The sequence below is a fragment of the Lygodium microphyllum genome, chromosome 25 (assembly GCF_053477565.2).
Source record: "Lygodium microphyllum isolate KBCC chromosome 25, Lygodium_microphyllum_v1.1.10, whole genome shotgun sequence".
NCBI classification, from domain to species: domain Eukaryota; kingdom Viridiplantae; phylum Streptophyta; class Polypodiopsida; order Schizaeales; family Lygodiaceae; genus Lygodium; species Lygodium microphyllum.
Genome location: NC_141159.1, coordinates 103309588 through 103331109, shown reverse-complemented (window position 1 = coordinate 103331109; position 21522 = coordinate 103309588). Strand labels below are relative to the sequence as shown.

Here is a 21522-nt window from a genome sequence, read left to right as displayed (position 1 = left end):
TTGCAAAACATGGTGGTTACCTAATTTCTAAATGTATCTATTTTTTCTCATAGTTCAATTTGGCCCTTTGCAAACATTGATGCAACATTCTTTGATTCTTTCTTCTTTAGGTAATTCAAAGTTCATTTAGGATTTGTGCAATTTACTTGACACTAAAGCTTGATTTTTGATAACCGCTACTCTTTGTAGTCTCTATTAGCCCTGATGTTCTCACGAACTCACGCTAGAGATTCCAAAGAAAAACAAGGATTCGCGAAGCACCAATCTCCTCTTGAACAATATCATTTATACCCTACTTTTGACAAAAAAAAGTAACTAAACTCTTACTTCAATCTAGCATTCAAAAGTTCAAGCCACATAAGTAACATTTGAAGATAATGTATCACCGGTGCCAATGGCCATGGCCCATGATATTCTCGATTCATCATTCATTCCCAAAAATAAAGAGTTGTGACTCCAAGGCTAAGAAGCCATTGGCAAAAATCCAAGATGAAACAAAGGGAATCTAAACCTAGCACCATGTGAGTTGTGACCTATTCAAAATGCCCATTGCTAGAAAGTCTACAAGGCACATACACAAGGAAAGAGAATAACAACTACAGTATGCAACAATTGTCAACAATTGTCCACCATGAGCACATCACACCCTCTTCCTCCTCAGCATCTTATTAACATACTCATCATCATTCTCTTCCTCCTCATTAAAATGCCATCTTCCACATTAGTGATACCATTAGTTCTTGGTGTTGGGACTGCAATATCCAATACTTCCTCCTACATTTCTTCCAAAGCAAGCAATATGAGCCCTGAAATGAGAAAGATTTGTATGACAGGCAAGTGTGCAAGACACGAATCCTAGCTTTGCGAAACTCGCAAGGCTTGCAAGAACATTTACCTATCCTCCCCCCCCTTTTCCCTACTTCTTAATTATATGGAGCCTCAAAACACTGACATTCATGTGTGCACTTATGTAGCACTCGTATGTAAGGTTAAGTTCAAAGAGCATTGTACCGTTGTTTCATTGTTTTGTGAAAATTGTACACTGTAACCCATTGTGTGGCTGGCATACCCAACCGAACCTTCTTTCGAGGTTGATCATCCTCAGACTCTGAGCTCAATCTAGATCGCTTCTGTCCAGCCTGCCAAAAGATGATGCACATACCAGGCCATTAACAGCATCAGAAACTATATCACCCACTACAGAACATTATGATTATGTTGCCCAAGTACATGATGCGTATAATACCTTACACACCTTCACAGCACCATCAGTAAGTAATGGTCTGATGGCAGGATTTGGACTCAGAACTCCATCAAATATACCAATCAACTTTGTATAACTGGGCTCCTCATCGAACTTCATATTGACCACAGTTTCCAAAAACTCTTTGAAGGGTGCTGGGCAAAGGCAGCAAAGCGCTGCTGCAGATGTACTCATCTTTTTCTTGCAAACCTGAAATGCCTTGTTCTCTCCCTAAGGAAGAAGACATCATAAGCAAATGAGTTAAGGACACCATAGCCAAAATTTCAAAAAAGTTTTAAAAACAATTGCAACCTGAAAGCCCTGCCAAGGCAGCCGTCCACGGAGCAAAAATATGAGAGAGTATGCCAAGGATTCCAGATCATCTCTTCTGCTGCCTGTACGACCCAAGTGAGCATGAACACTTGCATACCTCACAGTCCCCCTAAAATACAATGTTCCAGGGAACAAGCTTCAGATTAAACAGACATCAGAAACATGAGCATTACACTCAGACCATAATGAAAAATAATTCCACACAACCTGAAAACATCAGGCCTTTGATCATAATCAATGTGTTGACCGGAAGTGTTATCCCTCCATTTTGATGCTACAGCACAAATTCAAACAATAAGCAACTGGTTTGAAACCTTACTACTTTGACTGTATTAAGTGTCGTATAATGTAGAGACTTTGTTTCTGACAGTATACACATCACTGCTTATTTTGGAGACACTTTTCATGTCAAAAGATACTACCTCAAGACAATGCAGCCAGAATTCAACTTTATGAAAAAGGTGAATCATAAACATCAGAACAAGTAAGTTCACCTAAGCCAAGGTCTACGAGAAAAAGCTTCTTCTCATCGCTTGAGCCTGGATGACCCAGCAAAAAGTTTTCAGGTTTTACATCTCCATGAACATATCTGCAGCAAATAATATGTATGTTCAATCAAAATTCCACCATTCATGTACATCTCTGTACTTGCTAATTGTCTGAAACCAAGCTTGAATTAGTAAAACTAGCTACCCCTTGGCATGCATTTTTTCCAAGATTGACAGTGCCTCCACAGCTATACAAGCCACCATTTCTGTTGACATCCTAGTCAAAACATGATATTGTCAAAACCAGTTATTACACAAATAGAAGGCTGTACTTAAGTATTTTTGTTAAACCCTTACTTTTGGTTGGAGGAGTTCCAAACATCCCACAAGCTTGGGCCCAACATATCCATGACCTGCATGCGAACTCAACAGGGTGTGCCAGTATTAGTGTGATGAGCCAAACCAAAGAATACAAATGCAGCTGCCAGCCACGTTTCATACCATAATATAGAAATCTCCTTGACGACCCTTGTAGTGAACATGAGGAACACCATAGCAGCCATTGAGTGTGCTGTGCATAGAACACCGTATCACCAATTTAAGGCAAAACTTGTTAAATGCAGTCTCAATGAAATGTTCCCCTCAGAGGGGGTTAAGATTACATCAGACAATTAGCCAGAGGATCATTACTTGTAAACTTGCCACTCGTATGGAGGTCCACTGTTACAACCTTTGCTGCTTCGATGCTCAAACTTTAGGGCAACCTGACACACTCAAGCCCCACCATGAATATCATGGATCTAAGCCCTGTACACTAAAGAGTAAGGTGAAAAGGTTGTGTTAATAATACCTCAGCAGCATGGGGACCAGTCCTCTCAGTTACATTTCGTATACGGCGGCCAACATAGACTTGCCCAAACCCACCTTTGCCCAGCTTTCTATCTATTTTATATACAGGAGAGTTGCCTACTTGTACCTAAGACAGAATTACCAACAAAGGTCCTCAGACATACATCTGGAAAGAATTTCAGTTAATGCACAAATAGCCTCCCTGCTGGAAAAGAAACCAACACCGAATATAGATTCAATTAAACTGGTGGGAAGAAAGTTTGTAGAGCGCCCAGATTCAGAACAGAAAATGTTTAGTAGAGAGGCACCCTTTCTGGAATGGGAGCAGAACTGCCTTCCTCTTCTGCTGCAGCATGTCGATCAGCACCCTTGCCCGCACTCTCTTCTTCCATGTCAAACTCCTGTTGCTGCCAAACCTTGTACTCTTTTAGGGCCTTCCAACTAGAGAGAGGTAGACCCTGGTTTGGAGTAGTTCCGTTGGCCTTTTGTTATCTGCTAGTTGCCTGATCTGGATAAGTGAATCGTATCTCAGATGCATTTGGTTGCAAAAACCTGCTAACCTGCTTCCGAAACAAAGATGCGAGTGCATGACAGGTGCGTGCACGAGCGCAGTAAAAACCTGATAAGATGTATTTCAAGTAGCAGGAGCAAAAGTTAATGAAAGATTTACTATGGACTGAGTGGATTCTAGTATGATCAAGCCGATGACGAACTTCTGATTATTGACAAAAGTACCCTGTCTGTGCCTTGTGCAGGCAAATGGCAATACAAGGGGGAGGTCAGCCGCACAGATTTGAATGCGATGCTCAATAACTTTTATAAAGATAAAGACAATAGAGTTGCATCGACAGAGATGTGATCGTCACCCGAGAATTCTCTGGCACAGGGTGCTCTGTTCTTTCATCCCTCCGCAATGAAGCTCTCTACCTTTACCCATAGCACGAGAAATTTTTTTTGCAGATTAGAAATTGAAGATGTCACGGATGAAGATGGCGACTTTATGCCATTGATGGCAGTGCGAAGAGGTTGGACTGCGAGAAGGCTGATTGCGAGATTAAGAAGATTGAGAAGGTCCTGCTTTACCTGAACACCTGTCTTAGGAGTGGCTGCCACAGGCTTTGCGTCCGCCATAGCCGAGCTCTCCACCCAAATCAAGGAGAGAAGATTACCAGCATCTCTTTGTTCCCCAAACTCTCTCTCTCTCTCGCTGTGAATTTTTCAAAAATGTTTTTTGAACATGAATGTCACATCGATAGTTCTTGTCTTATAGCCAAAGCTCTTACCACACCTCTTGTCCAAAGAGGAATTTATATCTGTCTAAACACATTCTCCACTAGTGAGTGTCACAAGCATGTAGGGGGTCTAATCGGTACCAAGCCTAACGTTTTTTGACTCTTATATTAGAATATTTTTTAAAATCCTATTATCCTTGCATGTGGGGTGACATTTTCAATATTACTATCATTTTGCTATTCCAACTCAAACAACATTGCAGACTTGCCATGCAAAATGTGAAATTAAGGGCTTCCCTCTCCTCTTACAAATCTCACTTTACACAAACATGCACATGGGAAGGACAATCTCTCTCTCACTTTCTCTCATTAGTTTTGCTACTAATTTAAGGTAAGTGTACCAAAAATAGATAGAGATTCACTCATTGTGCATTCATTTTGTGTGCACGTGTGTGTGTGTGTGTGTGTGTGTGTGTGTGTGTGTGTGTTTGGCCTCTACCAAATCATGTGGTGCAGCCCACTACCTTTTGGATTACTTTCCCCTTAGGCACTTCAATGGCTTGAAATCATTGTACTAGCCTGTATCATTCCCCATGTTGTGCAAGCATAAGTCCCACATGAGCGCAACCCACTAAATGGTACCAGTGCATTAGCATACAGCAATTGTCATATCAAGGTACACAAAATCATACATTGAGGAACTATCACAAGCAATGGTAGGGAGAGTGTGGGCTAAATATTAGCTTGTTTTCTGTGTGTGTGCGTGTGTGTGTGCGTGTGTGCGTGTGTGTGTGTGTGTGTGTGTGTGTGTGTGTGTGTGTGTGTGTGTGTGATCTTCTACAATAAAGTTGTGATGCATCATGGTTCATGAAGAAACTAGAAGTGAGAGAGAAGGCATCATGATAGAGACTACCAAAGATGGGTAGCTTAAAATGGGTTGACTTGCTTCAAGTGTAACAACGCAATATTTGAATATAACAATTTATAGATTTGGGGAAACTCATACCCTAATGAACTTTTTGACTTTTTTGGACTAGTTGGACACCAAAACTAGGTTGATTGAGTGTGTCAAGGATGGATTTATTCAAGTAGTACACACCCAAGTGATTAGCTATGCAAAAATTAGTTGAATGTTGTAGCCATAGTGACTAAGGATATTAATCTTAGTGGTCACCAGATTCAATTGTGGTGGTGGGGAAATTGTCTCTTGCAACCAGCGTGGGTCTTGCCTAGGTGGTAATGAGTATGTAAAGGCTAGGCCTAGGGTCAAACAATACCCAAAATAGACACTCTAGATAAAACTTAAAGATAGATTAGTAAAGTGGGATCCCAAAATTTCTAGCATACTTTGGTGATCCTATACTTTTGATGGTTTTTAATCAAAATACACTAGATTTATGATATGTAAGGATGCATTATGAGGTCCAACATAGTAAAGGGGGTATTATCAAGTAGAGGAGTTGATCTATGAGTTAATCAAGAAGAGATGGATCCAAGGGACATCACTTTTGGATTAGTCATGGTGGTTTAGACCAGCCTCCAAGTTAGCCATAATGATGTGGATTGATGATCCACTGCATTTAGGGGACAAGGCTTATGGTATTCAGCTAAAGTGGGACTTTTAGATACTTGTGAGGCTATTATATGCTACAAATGTGGCTTCAAATAGCCAAACAAGCCCCCAACTACCAATTGTGGTGATTAGAGGGTGCCAAATTTTGGTGACCTTGGAAGTATTGAAATAATGTGCACCTGGTATCCTAGGTACAATGAATTCTCTAGCCATGTACTCACTGTTGTCTTGACTACAAGGTAAGACTTGAAGATGTCCTACATTGGCATGTTGAAGGTAGTTGGAGCATAAGTCAAACCAAAGGACATTTCAATAATTTCATAATGCCCATATCTTATATTGAGGCGATCTTTAGGATATCTTCTTCCTTGACCTTGATTTGGTAGTAGCCTAGATCAATTTTTGAGAATATTTTTTCCCCTTGAAGCCTATAACTAGAGACTCAATAAAAATGTCTAGGATTTTGTACTTAGAAGGAAGGTCTAGGTAACCTTCTTTACAATAGTTGTGACAACAAGAGTGACCTAAAATATTGACATGCTCTACTGAAATGACTTGAGTCACTTGCTCAAAGATGTAGTGATTCTATCAAATTCATTGTCCACCTATGTGGAGGGTTGGGTTTAATTTAGATTCTTCAAATATGAATAGCTTAACAACTTTGAGATTTTTAATCCATTTTTTCTCGTTAAGTTAGTTCAAATATAAGTAAGGCAATCAATGTTAATAAAGCAATACACACTCCGTGCATCGAATGCCTTTCATGATATAGTGGAGATATATTATAGATTTGATCCAAGGTAAATAAGAATCGGTCTCTCCAATTGAAATCCCAAGAGTACATGGTTGAAGCAACCAAACATGAATCAATCTCTCCAATTAAAATCCCAATAGTGCATGGCTAAAGTAGACATAGCCCAAAACACTAAGAAGCACTACTAGACTTCATCATTCTAGAAAAATCATTCATTAGTAAAAACACTTCACAAGGAGGTTGTCAACTTAACCATAACCTTATACAAGCTTGTAAATAATTCTACGTAAGTTCATAATTATAATTTTATTTCACTCTAATACCATATGTGACATGCCTATGTAACGAATCCTTAATAGCACAAATTTGGTAGTCCATCAAGGGAGATACCTAGGTGACTCCATCCCAAACTCATATGGAATATTTGAACTTCATGGGCTAGGGCCACTTGAGTCTATCCTCACAAGAGAAGCTCCACCTTATTTCCATGAGGATCTACCTACAACAAGAGTTCCAAATTGACTTTAAGGTCTCCTAACAAAGTTTCTAGCATCAATTATGAGCAATTGCTTATGCGAGAAAACCCAAACAGAAGTGAACATGTATCGCATTTGGTTCAAAGAGAGTAAAGAACAAAGGGGGATCTAGACATGTCAACCCCTCATCATAGGGTAAAATCTCACTTTGGTACCCTAAAATGACACTAGGTTGGGATCTAAGATGACACTCTAAGACAATTAACATTCAACTCTTCCTAAAAGTTCCTAGTTTAATGTTTTTTGTGGAAAACCTCTTAGCTAATTGAGACCACCCTCAAACCTATCGAGGGTCGCCCTCCCGCTTTCCATTATAAGAGGGGTTTGCTTAGTTTTCTAATTACATACCATATTAATTTAACATATACAAATAGATTCTTTGATTGTCCCATTAAATAAGATTTGTTAATGTAAATTAACACATATATGAAAACAATAAAAAACGTCGTTTTCTAGAGAGTATAACCTTTATTGCAAAGTTGAACAATTATTGACTTGTTACATCAATTCAAATGCATATATAGGGCTCTGCCCAAAGGAAAAAACCACCAATCTACCCTCAACTAGTATCAGGGCCTTTTGAGAGACATATCACAAGCTTGTAGGGGCTTAGACTAGTCCTGGTTTGCCTAAGAAATTATGGTTAAAGCCTCCCAAGTCCTTGGTGCCTCCTAGAAGCTAACTCGTAGCCCCTATGCAAAGACTCGCATGTCCTATGCCAATTCTAGCATCCGGAATGGACAAAACAACTCCTTTATAAAGAGCTCTCCAACTAACCTTGGCGGAGTTCTAGTGCACATCTCCAAATAGGTCAACCTATGTTGATAAAACCTTAATTTAGAATACATAATCACTCAAATAGTCCTTTTTAATGCACCAATCAATTGTTGAAATATAACTTATTCATAGTAGTCTATTCTAGTTGGCATTTCCTCTAACACGAGGTTTCACTTGTCATAATCTAAGTTGTCATGAACTTAACATAGGCTTCAACCCATCCCCTTGAAAGAAAAAATAGTATTGGAGTAAATTTAATATCTCTAGTTGAATTTAGTTCTCTTCTCTAGAAGTTCAACCATTCTTAGGTTCAATTTGATAACCTGTTGAGGTCTTAGGTTTCCTCTAATCCTAAGGTTATAAGAATCTATTCCAATGACGTGTTCAAAAAGTCACAACAAAAATCCTCTTAGCAAGAGATGTTAGAAGGAGTATCTCTTAGTGTTTGACTTCTAAGCTAACTTGTCTTAAACTATTTTTATTTTAAAGTTTCATAGTAAGGATAATGCCTTCCTAATTTAAAGGGATGATGATCTTAGCTTAAGACATATTGCTCTACTAACTAATATTTTTCCAAGGCCGATGCCTTATTGAATACGAATTCTTAAAGCAACATCAAGGGTATTCAACCTCGTCAAACCTAGCACTCTCCTTCACATTCATTAGAGTATACAACCTAATGTTTCATTGAGCATAACTGTCAATGATAGATTTCTTTCAGCTACCAATTTATAGTTCTATAATTGCAACTACAAATAATTTAATCAACTTAAGATTACATACAATGCATGCATTAGTCTCATCATGGGAGGGGACACTCCTTCCAAAAATTCCCTCCTATGCAACCATGTTATTGTCCTTCTACTTAAGTATATCCATAAGGATCCTTGAACTCAAGTAGTTGTACTATATATTGTCTTCATTTTTGAACCAATATCTCTATTATTATTGTATCAAATATGTGCTTTCTAACACAAGAGGTGGAAACGTGAACTTTAGCTGATGTGATGTGGACCTCATTTGCATGTGTTACTTCTTGCCCAAATCCTACGCTCATTCATTTGGGGGCAATCATGAGTATGCAAACTCTCTTAATGTGTCACTTGTTCCCCTCTTCCTTGGACCTTCATTGGTTTTTTAAAACTTGTATGTCCTTGAATCGAAGCTTGGCAAGGCAAAACAAACAAGACAAAGGTGTAGAGTCTGGTTAGATAAAAGAGATGCTTTAGCTTACAAAGGAGGTGTTGAGATATCGAGCTCCACTCGTGATACGCCAGGGTGACCGTTGTGTATTTATGTCACCGACTTGTCAGTTGCAGATGCGGTTGGTACACCGCCCCTGAATAATAGCTACATGATAGCTATCCTTATCTACTCTAGTTCGTGGCTCAGTTAGTATGCCACCTTAGTTAGTTGAGTTTGGTTTGAGACCCATATCTAGGGTTCTTCTATTTTCTTTGTATATGAGTTCTTTTGGCTTCCACAACTAAGAAGAGGAAAACTGTTTTCAGCCTCCACCCTTGTGTGTATTCCCCCATTGTGCAAGCAAGAAAGCTACAAGTGAGACTCCTTCCTTCTCTCCCACAATCTTGACATGGTATCAGAGCCTTGTTCGTGGTAAGGAGCTCAAGAAAGCAAGCCAAGCTCGCGGTGATCTGGTAAGAGGAGCAGTGTTGCTTTCATTGTCTGTTTTGGAAGCAGATCTCTGCAGGTAGCACAGCCGAAAATTGCAGGAGTGCATTGTCTCAGGTTGAGACGCCCTTCGCGGTGAAGCAAGAGGGCAGTATTTGACCCTGTTTTTTTGATTTGAGGCCATTTCGGGGCCTGTTTTGGAGTCGGAAGTTTTCTGCACGCACTCAGAAAAAAAGCCCAGTTTTATGCTGTGCAGCCACTGTTCTACAGGTCGGTGAAAAGTTACTGTAGAAATTGCATCGTATGCTTATGTGCAGAGACATTGGGAGTTACAGAATCATCCTTGGTTCCTGTTTATGCAAAATCGTCACTAGGAAGTGACTGTGTGGTCAAATACCACTTTCGCCAGTTTTGGAGATTTGCCCTTGTGAGGCTGAAGCTGTGTTCTTTGCAGTGACAGAACTTTTTGTAGTATTCTGTAATGGCGTCTGATTCTCTCTCACAGATTGTCACTGAAAAGCTTGACAAGAACAACTTCCAAGCATGGAAGTTTAGAATGACGAATTTCCTTATGGGAAAAGGATATTGGGAGTTTGTTGCAGGAAATGAAGAAGAACCAGTTCTTCCTGATGTTCCCAATCAACAGCAGATGCAGGCATTCAAAGCATGGCATGAGAGAGCCAGGAAAGTTATGTACTGGCTGTCTATCAGTATTTCAGACTCTATGATTGTGCATATTCAGGATGCAAGTACGCCAAAGGAGGCATGGGATACTTTGTCAAAAATGTATAGCACAAATACGCAAGCCAGGAAAATGCAGCTCAAGCAAGAGTTGCATAATGTGCAAAGAGAAAATATGAGCATCAATGACTACCACATGAAGGTGAAGAAGATTGCAGATGCACTTGCTTCCATTGGGTCGCCAGTGGAAGATGATGATTTAGTTTCCGTGACCTTGAATGGTCTAGGAAAGGATTATGCACAGTTTCGAACATCCATTTCCGTTCGTGAAAGATTCCCTGACTTTGAGGAGTTGATTGCTCTTCTAATTTCTGAGGAGCAGAGAAATGGTGGTGCATCTTCTTCAGGAGGAACTTCAAAAGAAGCTGTCTTCTACTCAAATGCTGGAAGAGGTAGAGGCAGAGGTAGAGGAGGCCGATTTGGAGGCCGTGGTAGAAATCAGAATATGCAGCAAACTCAAGAAAACCAGTCCTATGGAGGAGGACGTGGTAACTCTAGAGGCAGGGGGAGCCAAAGAGGTCGTGGTGGATGGCAAAGAGGTCAAAATGCAAACAGTAATGTTGAATGCTACTACTGTGGTAAAATGGGTCATATGGCTAAAGACTGCTATAAAAAGCAGAATGACATCATGAATGGAAAACTGCAACAAGGGAATTATGCATCTTCTAGCAGACAGGGTGATGACAGAAATGAGCATTTGTTCATGGTGCAGCACATGAACAATTCTGTGACAAGTGCAGAAAAAAGCAATGATGTATGGTATGTTGACTCAGGTGCATCAAACCACATGACAGGTCATGCAGAATGGATGGAGGATGCAAGGAAAATGGAAAAACCAGGATTTGTGGAGACTGGTGATGATACTGCACATCCTATTGTGCAGATTGGAAAAATTCCCTTGTCTATGCAGGATGGGAAAAAGAAATACCTGTCCGATGTATTTCATGTCCCGAATATCACCAAGAATCTGGTTTCTGTCGGTCAAATGGTTGAGCAGGGCTTGCAGGTCAGATTTAATCCTCATGGATGCTTTGTTGAGGATATGAAAAATAAAGGTCGCTTGATAGCAAAAGGAAAGAAGAAGGGCAGAATGTTTACGTTGGATGCAGACATGTCTGAATTGAGTGCAGCAATGTTTGCACATGGGACCGGTGTAGTTGCAGATATTGATATCTGGCATAAACGCATTGGTCATGTTAATGTACAGCGACTTAAATCAATGCAGGCCCAAAATATTGTTGCAGGATTGCCAAAATTCAAGGTTGCAGGAATGCATAAGGTATGTGAAGCCTGTCAGTTTGGAAAACAGGCAAGGAAACCATTTCCTAGACATGTTCAAGAGAGTGAGAAGCCATTGGAATTAATCCACTCTGATGTATGGACTACTAAAGCTGCATCTCTTGGAGGCTGTCATTATTTTGTCAGTTTTATTGATGACTATAGCAGAAAAATTTGGGTGTATTTTATGAAAAAGAAAAGTGAAGTTTTTGGGCATTTCAAAACCCTTAAAGCTATGGCTGAAAAAGAAACAGGTCTGCAAATAAAATGCCTGAGGTCAGATGGAGGGGGAGAGTACCTCTCAAATGAGTTTGCAAGGTTCTTGCAGGAGCATGGCATAAAGCAGCAATATTCATGCAGTCATACCCCACAGCAAAATGGAATTGCAGAAAGAAAAAATAGACATATTGGAGAGGTGTCTCGTGCCATGCTCAATGAAAAAGACTTGCCAGATTTTTATTGGGCTGAAGCAGTTGCTACAGCGGTCTACATAATGAACAGGACTCCCACTGCAGCAATACACGGAATGACTCCAGAGGAGAGGTATACTGGTAGGAAACCAGATATTTCTCATTTGAAATTTTTTGGTTGCATTGCCTATGTACATGTGCCAGATGAGTTGAGATCCAAGTTGGATCCAAAAGCTGAGAAGTGCATCTTTATTGGTTACTCTCTGCAGCAAAAAGGGTATAGATGCTATAACCCTTCTACTCGTAAGTTTACAGTGAGCAGAGATGTTGTTTTTGATGAGATGAGTAGCTGGTATAAACCAGTAAATGTGATTGATGATGTAGATGCACAAAATGGTAATGCTGCACAGAATGCACAGCAGCAGTCACAAAATATTAGTGGACCTGGAGCATCCTCTAGCAGTGGTTCACATTCTTCGCCATGGACAGGCAGATTGAGATCAGGAGAATCTTCTCAAAGTAATACAGATAGTGGTATGCAGGAATCACGAAAAGGAAAAGAGAAGGTTGATCAGCCCATGTTTGATGTGAATGCAGGTCACTCTTATGTGGATGGTGAATCCAGTGGCTCAGAACAGAGCATTGATGATGAGTTGGGTATTCCTTCTATTGTTACACCTGGAGTAAGGAAGACCAGGGATGTTTTGAGAGCACCTGGGAGTGAACCCACTTTGCGCAGGTCTACCAGAGTTAGGTATCCTGTGGATAGGCTGAAATATGATGGATTTACAGCCATTCACTATGCATATATGGTCAAGGTGATACAGGAACCAGAACCCACTTCTTTTGAGCAAGCCATGGGAAAAGAAAAATGGGAGAAAGCCATGGATGAAGAAATGGATGCCTTGGAAGCAAACGCTACATGGGAATTGGTACCTTTGCCTAAAGGTAAGAATGCAATTGGCTGTAAGTGGGTTTATAAGGTGAAGCACAATGCTGATGGTTCTGTGAACAGATACAAGGCAAGATTAGTAGTCAAGGGGTATGCACAAACATATGGCATTGACTATGAAGAAACATTCAGTCCGGTTGCAAGGATGGCAACCGTAAGAGCAGTCATTGCTATGGCTGCATCAAAGGGATGGTCTTTACATCAGATGGATGTAAAGAATGCCTTCTTGCATGGTGATTTGCAAGAAGAGGTCTATATGGAGCAGCCACCAGGTTATGTGCATGCTGTTCATCCTGAGTTTGTTTGCAGGTTGAAGAAAGCCTTGTATGGCTTGAAGCAAGCACCTAGAGCATGGTCTGACAAGATAGGACAGTATCTTGTCACTATTGGCTTTCAGATTTCCAAGGCAGATTTCTCACTTTATGTGAGAAAAACAGAGAAAGGTATTATGCTACTTGTCATTTATGTTGACGATTTGATTATGACAGGTGACAGTGATGAAGATATCCTTCATGTGAAAATGCTATTGAAGCAGAAGTTTGAGATGAAGGATTTGGGAGAGCTGCGTTATTTCTTGGGCATTGAGGTGATTAGATCACCAAGTGGGATACAGCTCTTGCAGAGGCAGTATGGATTGGACATGCTGTCCAAATATGGGATGACAGGCTGTAAGCCTATTTCAGTTCCTTTGGAGCAGAATGTGAAGCTGAGCACAAATGCAGGTGAGCTTCTGGAAGACCCTACTATGTACAGACGCATAGTAGGAAGCTTGATTTATATGACTATTACCAGGCCAGATTTGAGCTATGTTGTTGGATTGGTAAGTCAGTTTATGCAGGCTCCAAGGAAACCGCATTTGGATGTGGCTAGATGCATACTCAGGTATGTGAAGTCTACATTGCAGTATGGACTATTTTATGAGACTGGGGTTCAGATACAGTTGCATGGATACACTGATGCTGATTGGGCTGGTAGTATTTCTGATAGACGATCTACCAGTGGATATGTGTTCTCTTTTGGGAGTGCTGCAGTCACTTGGAGCAGCAAGAAACAGCCTACAGTTGCCTTGTCGAGCACAGAGGCTGAGTACAGGGGTGCAGCAATGGCTGCATGTGAGGTAGCTTGGTTGCATAAGCTACTTTATGATATGCATCAGTCTACAGATGGGCCAGTTGTCATTTATTGTGACAACATGAGTAGTATACACTTGGCAAATAACCCAGTCTATCATGCTAGAACAAAGCACATTGAGGTGCATTATCACTATGTGCGAGAGAGGGTTTTACTAGGTCTTATTGATCTAGTTTATGTCAGCACAGAGGATCAGGTAGCTGACATATTCACGAAGGGATTGGGCGCAGAGAAGCTGCGCAAGTTCAGAGACCTGCTTGGTGTGCAGGAATTGGGATTGAGCTCGAGGGGGAGTGTTGAGATATCGAGCTCCACTCGTGATACGCCAGGGTGACCGTTGTGTATTTATGTCACCGACTTGTCAGTTGCAGATGCGGTTGGTACACCGCCCCTGAATAATAGCTACATGATAGCTATCCTTATCTACTCTAGTTCGTGGCTCAGTTAGTATGCCACCTTAGTTAGTTGAGTTTGGTTTGAGACCCATATCTAGGGTTCTTCTATTTTCTTTGTATGTGAGTTCTTTTGGCTTCCACAACTAAGAAGAGGAAAACTGTTTTCAGCCTCCACCCTTGTGTGTATTCCCCCATTGTGCAAGCAAGAAAGCTACAAGTGAGACTCCTTCCTTCTCTCCCACAATCTTGACAGGAGGATGGCTCTTAGAGGGGTTTGGCAATAGGGTACTATTTGAATAGTGTAGATTTGAGGCTTAAGGAATCTTGTATGGGTTGACGACAGAGACTAGGACTGTTAACCCTCAAACAAACAAAGGTGGAAAATCTGGAAAAGCTGAAGTAGAAGACAAGGCCAAGGCAAAAGTGAAACGGAAGACGAAGGCGCGCCAAGAAAAATCTAGAAACACAAGAAGCGCAGAAAAGTCCTAAATAAGGGAAAAAGGCGCAGAAGGAAAAGCGCAAGTCAATACTTTTGTAAAAGAGCGCAAGCGCATCATGATTTAATTTAAGGATCGCCGGGCTCTCACCCGTGCAATTTGGGAAAAAGGGCCTAGGCCACGGCCGGCCATGTAAAAAAGGGGATAAGGGGATGACCGCCCAAAAAGTAGGGCATGTATATAAAGTTCAAAAGTGAATGAGAAGCTCATTCTTGTGTGTGGCAAAAAGTGGCTCTCCTCTTCTTCTTCTTCTTCTTCTTGCTTGCTTGCTTGAGCTTGTGCTTGAGAGAGGGAGTGTGAGAGTGTGAGGGAGCGAGTGTGTGAGGGAGAGGGACCGGGGAGGAGAAGCTCTCCATCTTCTCCTCTCTTCTTCTCTTCTCTTCTCTTCTCTTCCCTTGTCTTGCTCGCGGCGATGGAGCTTGGAGCGTGGAGCTTGAGGATGGAGCTCACTTGAAGCTTGCACTTGGATCATGGAGCTATCGGAGTTCGCGAGAGAGGAGGTAACTTGATCGGCATAGAGGTAAGCTCACTACACCCGTCAACGTGGATGGCACGTCGGCTATGTGAGAGGTAGCCATTAGTGCTCGGCTTGGAACGCTTGAAACAATAAGCGGTCCGTGGGTCTTGGCGGTTGAGCGAAAGCTCCCACCTTTTGGTTCCGTTACCGGGACCAACGGATTCAAGCCTTGAGCACTTGCGCGCTTCGAATCAAGCATTGAAGTAGGGTTTTCCCCAAACCGGTGCTTGAGGTAGATAGGTAGGAAGAGAGGGAGTTTGAAGAGGTATTCGATCTCCTTAGCAAGTAGGTTTTTGTTGTTTTGGACTTGGGAAAGCATGATGGAGTAGTGTAGGTATTTTTCTTATAATTTTTTCTTGCATTTAGGAAGGATAGAAGCAAAACATTGGAGCAAATAGTAAGGTTTTTTGTTGATGTATAACAGGCTGAAACAGGGAAATAGGGGCACAGATTCAGATTTCTGGCTGGAAGAGTATGAGGGATTAATTTCTGAGGTTACAGCAGGCTGAGATGGGGCAATAAGAGGCCCAGGGAACCAGGAAAGACCACATTTGACATCCTACCTTCTGAGAAGAGAGTGAGCTTGAGAGCCAGGGAGAGAGAGAGAGAGAGAGAGAGAGAGAGAGCAGCGGGGAGACCTCTGAAGTGCCGATCAATTCGAGCGCCACAGTGATTCCAAGTAAGTCTAGCATTTACTTGTAGTGTTTTGTATCTATCTGGAAGGCGCTGGATGATTCCGTGGAGTAGGCGCTGGGCTTGAGTCATCGCGCGCAACCCGCGGGCCATCGTCTGCATAGTCGGACCACGTTGTCTAGGTTTGAGTCCTAGAATCAGACCACCTTTGCCTGTCTGATCGGACACTCGATCGTCTGATTTTGAAAATTGGACACTAGGACTCTGGAAATCAGACACAAGGAATCGGACGGCTCAGAATTGGACGCCTGTCAAAATCGGACGTTCGATTCCAGAAATCGAACGTGATCAAAATTAGATCACTGGGCCGATCGGACCAACCCAAAATTCGATGTCCGATTTTGATAATCGAACTCTTGAAAATTAGACATCTGAGAATCGGACAGAAAACTGTCAAAATCAGACAGGTATCTAGAACACAAATTTTGATGCATCTAAACCCCAAAATTGACCCCAAAGGCTACGTAGAGCTAAAGGCACATCACAGATCCATCATTAGGCTGAAATTTAGAGCAAGTAGTTCAAAATTTGGCTAGAAACGGTCCTCCGAATTGCGCATGGTGTTTACTATAACGGCCCTGCGGGCCGGGGGGGTTGCCGTCCCCGGACCCCTGCAGAGGGAGCACTGCCCCCTCTACACCTCCCCCAAGTAGGTTGGAGAGAAGACGCACGTCGTGATGACAGGTCCTCCAAATTGGACCCTAGTGTAGTAATGGCTCTGCATGAGCATGGATTCTCACTTGCAAAAGAGCAACCAAAAGCCCCTACTCGAACAGAGAGAAATAGAGACCCTAGAACATCAATGGGCCAATCTAGCCAACAAGGGCAAAAAGGCCACACTGCAAAAACACATATGTATTGCATACGGATTGTATCTAGTCAAAGCAGAAATCAACAACATCAAGCTGCAACTGCGAGGAGGACTAGATATGACAGTCCTGATGATAGATGCTTCTTGAATAGCACTGCACTGACGATCCAAGACATCAGTGGAGAATCCACATCTGGTCATGCAATTGGGGACTCAAGGGCATTTGTTAGAAGGCTTAAATTTTCAAGCCAAGACCCGGAAGACGAAGACATAGCACCACCGGCTTATCTTAGGGTCAAACTCACCACAAAAAGAGAGCATACTATCGATGCTTTGATTGATGAAGGAGTAGATTTTAATATCTTGACCTATGAATCATGGACCCTACTAGGCCAACCAGAGCTCACACCGACTAATGCAACTCTTAGCCCTTACGGGGGACACCCACAAGCACTCATAGGGAAGTGCAAAATCCTTGCGACAATTGAAACTGAAAGCTTACCTATCCTATTTCATGTTCCTCCAAATAGTGCTAATTACGGGAAGGAAACCCTCCTTGGAAGACCCTTCAAAAGGGCGACCAAGTGTGAGGCCGACTATGTAGCACAGAGCATACACCTGACACTACCGGGTGCGAGGATAGTCACAACCTTTAGCAAGGGTGACGTCATCGAATCTCGAGGGAAGGGCAAAGAGGGTGTTGACGTAATAGTCAAGCCTACTAACAAGAGCAAGGACTTGTTGGAAGAGTTGATACAAGCACAGGTCGAACAACGAGAACCAGTGAGTGAGGCCATGCTTGCCTGAAACAAGAAGGTCAAGAGACAATGCCAAGGATGGGCTTTGGACTTACAAATATCGTAGAAGACCCCAAAAGAAGCTCAAGCCTTTTAGACGAAGTCATCGATGGAGGGTCATCACAATGCCACGATGGATATCCAAAGCATTGCTTCGTGCTCAAGGGTATTACATAGGTAACCGATGGATTTGGGTGCCAAAACCCCTTGCTAAACCTCCCTTGTCGACTGAAGGCCAGATCGTATCAAGAGCAAAGAAGCGTAGGAGGAGATCTAAATGAAAAACCAAGTCTCGAGTCAACAATAGTGGAGTGATCGAGCCCCTCATGGTCGAAATCAGGAAACCAAATGGGACCAATCGGAGGGTAGATCCTCAACCTAGCATGCTTGACAAGCAGATATCAGATGTAATCGTCAAGGATATGCAAAAGCCACTAGTGCCTAAGGAGCCTTTGATTCCCCAAGAGGATAGCAGGCATCATAGGCTCAACATTGCTCATGGCAAGGTTAAATGCTCAACAAAGCAAATAGCAAAATCATCTAACAGCTACGAGCAAATCTCCTAGCCAGTGTCAAAGCCACTTAGGAGTCCCAAGTCTTCTACATTTCTTCCCCTAAACGAACACAGGAAGCACAACAGTTGTGAAGTGCGGCTACTCAATCCCAATCTCTACCTACATCAGAGCTTCCAAATGTCTAAGAGACAGGACATGACACCACCCTTAGCTCTCAACCTAAGGATATGCATGTGCAATCCACTGTGGTTAGCTCAACTGATACTCGATCTACGCAAGTGAATGCTCTAAGGGCAACAAAAGACACGACCACTTCCAATCGACCTAAGGACTTGACACCGCAATCCACCAATAGTAGCAAGTCCGCTGAACTAGCTGCTACTACCTCCAATCAGTGATCACAGCAGTCACAACCCTTGGCCGTGACAATGCCCCTTACGAAATGCATCCTTAGTAGTTCACCTGTGGAGGAGGTGTCGCAACCAACTTCATTGATAACTCCAGCACTTCCAAAGCACCTAAAGTCTAGGCTAGAGGAGTTAAACAGAAGGGAAGAGCTAGACTCTCCAAAAAGGGAGGCAGTTGTACCCTCACAACCTACCGAGGCTATTCAGCAGGCTACGGCTATGCCCCATAAGGACACACTAGAGGAAGAGAATGTTGAGGCCCAACCAAGCACATCAACGGTTGACCTAGTCTAGGGTCCTGAGTCGTTGAGAGATGCACCTTCACTGACCAAGAAAAAGAGGAAAAAACAGCGAGAACAACAACAGTTACAGGAAGATTGACACCAAGAGCGCTGGAGAGCTGAGGAATAAAGCATCGAGTCCATCCACCAATGACCCCATTGATGCCTCTCCTAATATCAGTGAAACCTCAGACACATCGGTGTGCTCTAAAAAATCAAAGCAATCGTTACCATCAACGGTTACTTGCAGCACTCAATCCACTAACAACAGAACTCACATTGACCAATCAAGAGTGGATACAACATTGTCACAACAGGGTGACAAATTTACACCAGTTACATGCAAGGAGAACCATGACTCAATAACGAAGCCTCAGGAGAAACATGGAAACCCCAAGAGCATAAGAAATCCTAGCGTTGACCAATCTTGCTCATCTAGGCCTGAGCCCCCAGCTATGCTAAGGCCTAGGTAAACTCCTAGAACCTTGCATGAGATAGCAACCGAGCAAGCCCTCGTTGAACATAGAAGTGTCGCAGAATGCTTAACCGAGTTGGATGCTAAGCTCAAAGTGTTCGCACGTGTCTACATCCTGGCGGCAGACATGGGTGCATTCCCTAAAGAACAGCTTGAAGAATACTTGCCATTTCCCTTATGCTGGGAAGAGCAAGAACATCTTGACGAGCACTATAACAGGCTCTTGCATGAACGCATGTGACTCATCTCTGACGAGGAAGCCAACGAACTACGCTTAACTGTAACATTCAATGATGTGCTCTGCCAACCAAATCTCTTAGAGATAGAGAAACTAAAGCGACACAATCAGAGGGTCGAAGTCAATTTGAACAACGTCGGTGTGAAAACCGTCTTGCAATGGCCGAACTAGGGGCCCAGATCATGACTATCTCAGAGGAGCGATTGGCCAAATGACGGTCTCAAAGAGACCCAACCTATGTGGCACCAACTTCCTTTCGAGTGCTGACTGCCATTTGGGGTACGGACTTAGCTGAAACTAGCCAAGAGAACTCTCTGTCTGATAAGGTTCTCACTGAGAAGGAGTTACATGTTGCTAGTAGACTCGGACAAGGTTCCATGCTACTCAATGTTGCAAAATATCTATCGGTATTGAGTAAGTTGCCACGAGTACTAGATGCGTGTGCCACACTCTAGTACAATCCAGAGTTCTACAATTGGCTTTTGTCCTCATGAAGTGACATGGATTCGTAAATATGTACATAAATAAACAATGAATTTTGTGACCCTGTATAGACAATATCAACACACACAAGCAATGATAGTCAAGTGTAGGGAGAAGAGTTAGGTTTGACAGGCTAAGCTCCTCAGGTCCTCCTCTCACCACACATTTAGAAGTTGTGTGACCATTCCCGCCTCCAAGGGGAGGGCATGCAATCCTCATTACCGACATAGGAAGCCTTGACCAACATCTCTTATGGTGTAGACAGGGTACCGTCCCTTTCTATACACCTTTCCCCCTTTCCGATCTATCCTTCCGAGGATGAGCCCTGCCCCACTCCATGATAACCAATCCACGCAACTTAGCATGAGCCAAGATCTGCTAATGGAGGCCAAATGAACATCATCATGGGGGCCATCCCTCTACAACAAACACTGCATGCCTCACCTCTCCCCTTCTCGTCATGTGCACTTGATAACCCACTGTATAATCCCTTCCATGCAAACAGTTTTATCCTGGCTCAAGACCTAATCCTTGGTTCGCATATTGCAGGTCCCCCTACGATAGCCGACATGGAGCACCCAGTGTAGCTGGCTTGTAAGTATGCTATCCGCTGTCGAAGGGAGCATGTAGCACAAGCTCCTCCGCCGAAACGCTACGTATCTACCCTTAAAAGGTATGTAAAGAAATGAGGCCCCAGCAACACCGCCCTGGACGTAGGAAAAAAAATCCCAAGGCCAGGGAAATAGAAGCTCAAGGGAGCACATGGGGTATGGCAACACCAGCCGTACAGGCTCCCACGAAATGCTCAGGCACCAGGTGCTCAAAAGAGGAGAGGGTAGCTCGAAATTTGACGCATTGTTTAAAAGCATCTTGGAAACAGTTGCGGCCAGGGACTATACCATCCGGGTCCCAACCGACATCTTCCCCGATCAGCCTCACAGGAGCCCCAGCAGAGCCTTAGTCGCTCGACCACCCAGACTCACCCCGCCTCGTATAAATAGAGTAGCCCCATGTTATGTAAAAGGCTTATCAAATGCTACCTGGCCATGACTTTTTGTCTCTAAAGGGTTACGTACTGACATGTTTCCTGATTGTACAAACTTTTCAGATTTGTGTTTACTATGTTTCACGTCTTTAGCAAAGAAAAAGATAATCAAGCGCATGTGGTAAGTATCTAAGTCAACACCATGAAATTCAGATAAGTGATGTCTCCTTGTGTTGCACTGGTTTATTATAGTTATGGCATGAGCCGTGTATGTACTCTCATGAAGTGACAAGTGGATACAGCATGACGCAGGTCTTTGTGTGAAAGTGTTCAATACCCAAGACACCACAAGACCGCCAACCCCATGAAGAGCCGCGACAAAGCCACGCTGCCGAAAGCAAAAATTACCCTTGCGAGTACCCACGTCGCATGGCCCAAAGCATGAGCTTAACCACTTTCCCTTTTTGGGTTACACTCTACGTCGGGCACTCATGGCAGT

The 21522-nt window shown here is 42.8% G+C and overlaps 1 protein-coding gene across 15 annotated transcripts in view; it reads right to left on the bottom strand.

Moving 5' to 3' along the window:
* Positions 1 to 4178, bottom strand: part of LOC148014578 (casein kinase 1-like protein HD16) — a 44672-nt gene extending 40494 nt beyond the window's left edge. For 6 of the 15 annotated variants that reach the window (XR_015688682.1, XR_015688683.1, XR_015688681.1 and 3 more), the window contains exons 1-14: positions 3997 to 4178; positions 3780 to 3840; positions 3584 to 3659; positions 3222 to 3473; positions 2915 to 3040; positions 2755 to 2828; positions 2566 to 2635; positions 2422 to 2477; positions 2270 to 2341; positions 2071 to 2165; positions 1784 to 1850; positions 1556 to 1685; positions 1247 to 1474; positions 1012 to 1139 (exon numbers count right to left, since the gene is read on the bottom strand). Coding sequence is in view for 10 of the 15 variants with exons in the window: in XM_087666921.1 (XP_087523047.1) it covers positions 1012 to 1139; positions 1247 to 1474; positions 1556 to 1685; positions 1784 to 1850; positions 2071 to 2165; positions 2270 to 2341; positions 2422 to 2477; positions 2566 to 2635; positions 2755 to 2828; positions 2915 to 3040; positions 3222 to 3305 (1130 nt within the window). In the remaining 5 variants the exon portion in view is untranslated. Of the gene's footprint in view, positions 1 to 1011; positions 1140 to 1246; positions 1475 to 1555; positions 1686 to 1783; positions 1851 to 2070; positions 2166 to 2269; positions 2342 to 2421; positions 2478 to 2565; positions 2636 to 2754; positions 2829 to 2914; positions 3041 to 3221; positions 3477 to 3583; positions 3660 to 3779; positions 3841 to 3996 lie in introns of those variants that run through there. The other 9 variants (XM_087666923.1, XM_087666922.1, XM_087666924.1 and 6 more) reach the window with 9 other exon arrangements.
* Between the last annotated feature and the right edge of the window lie 17344 nt (positions 4179 to 21522).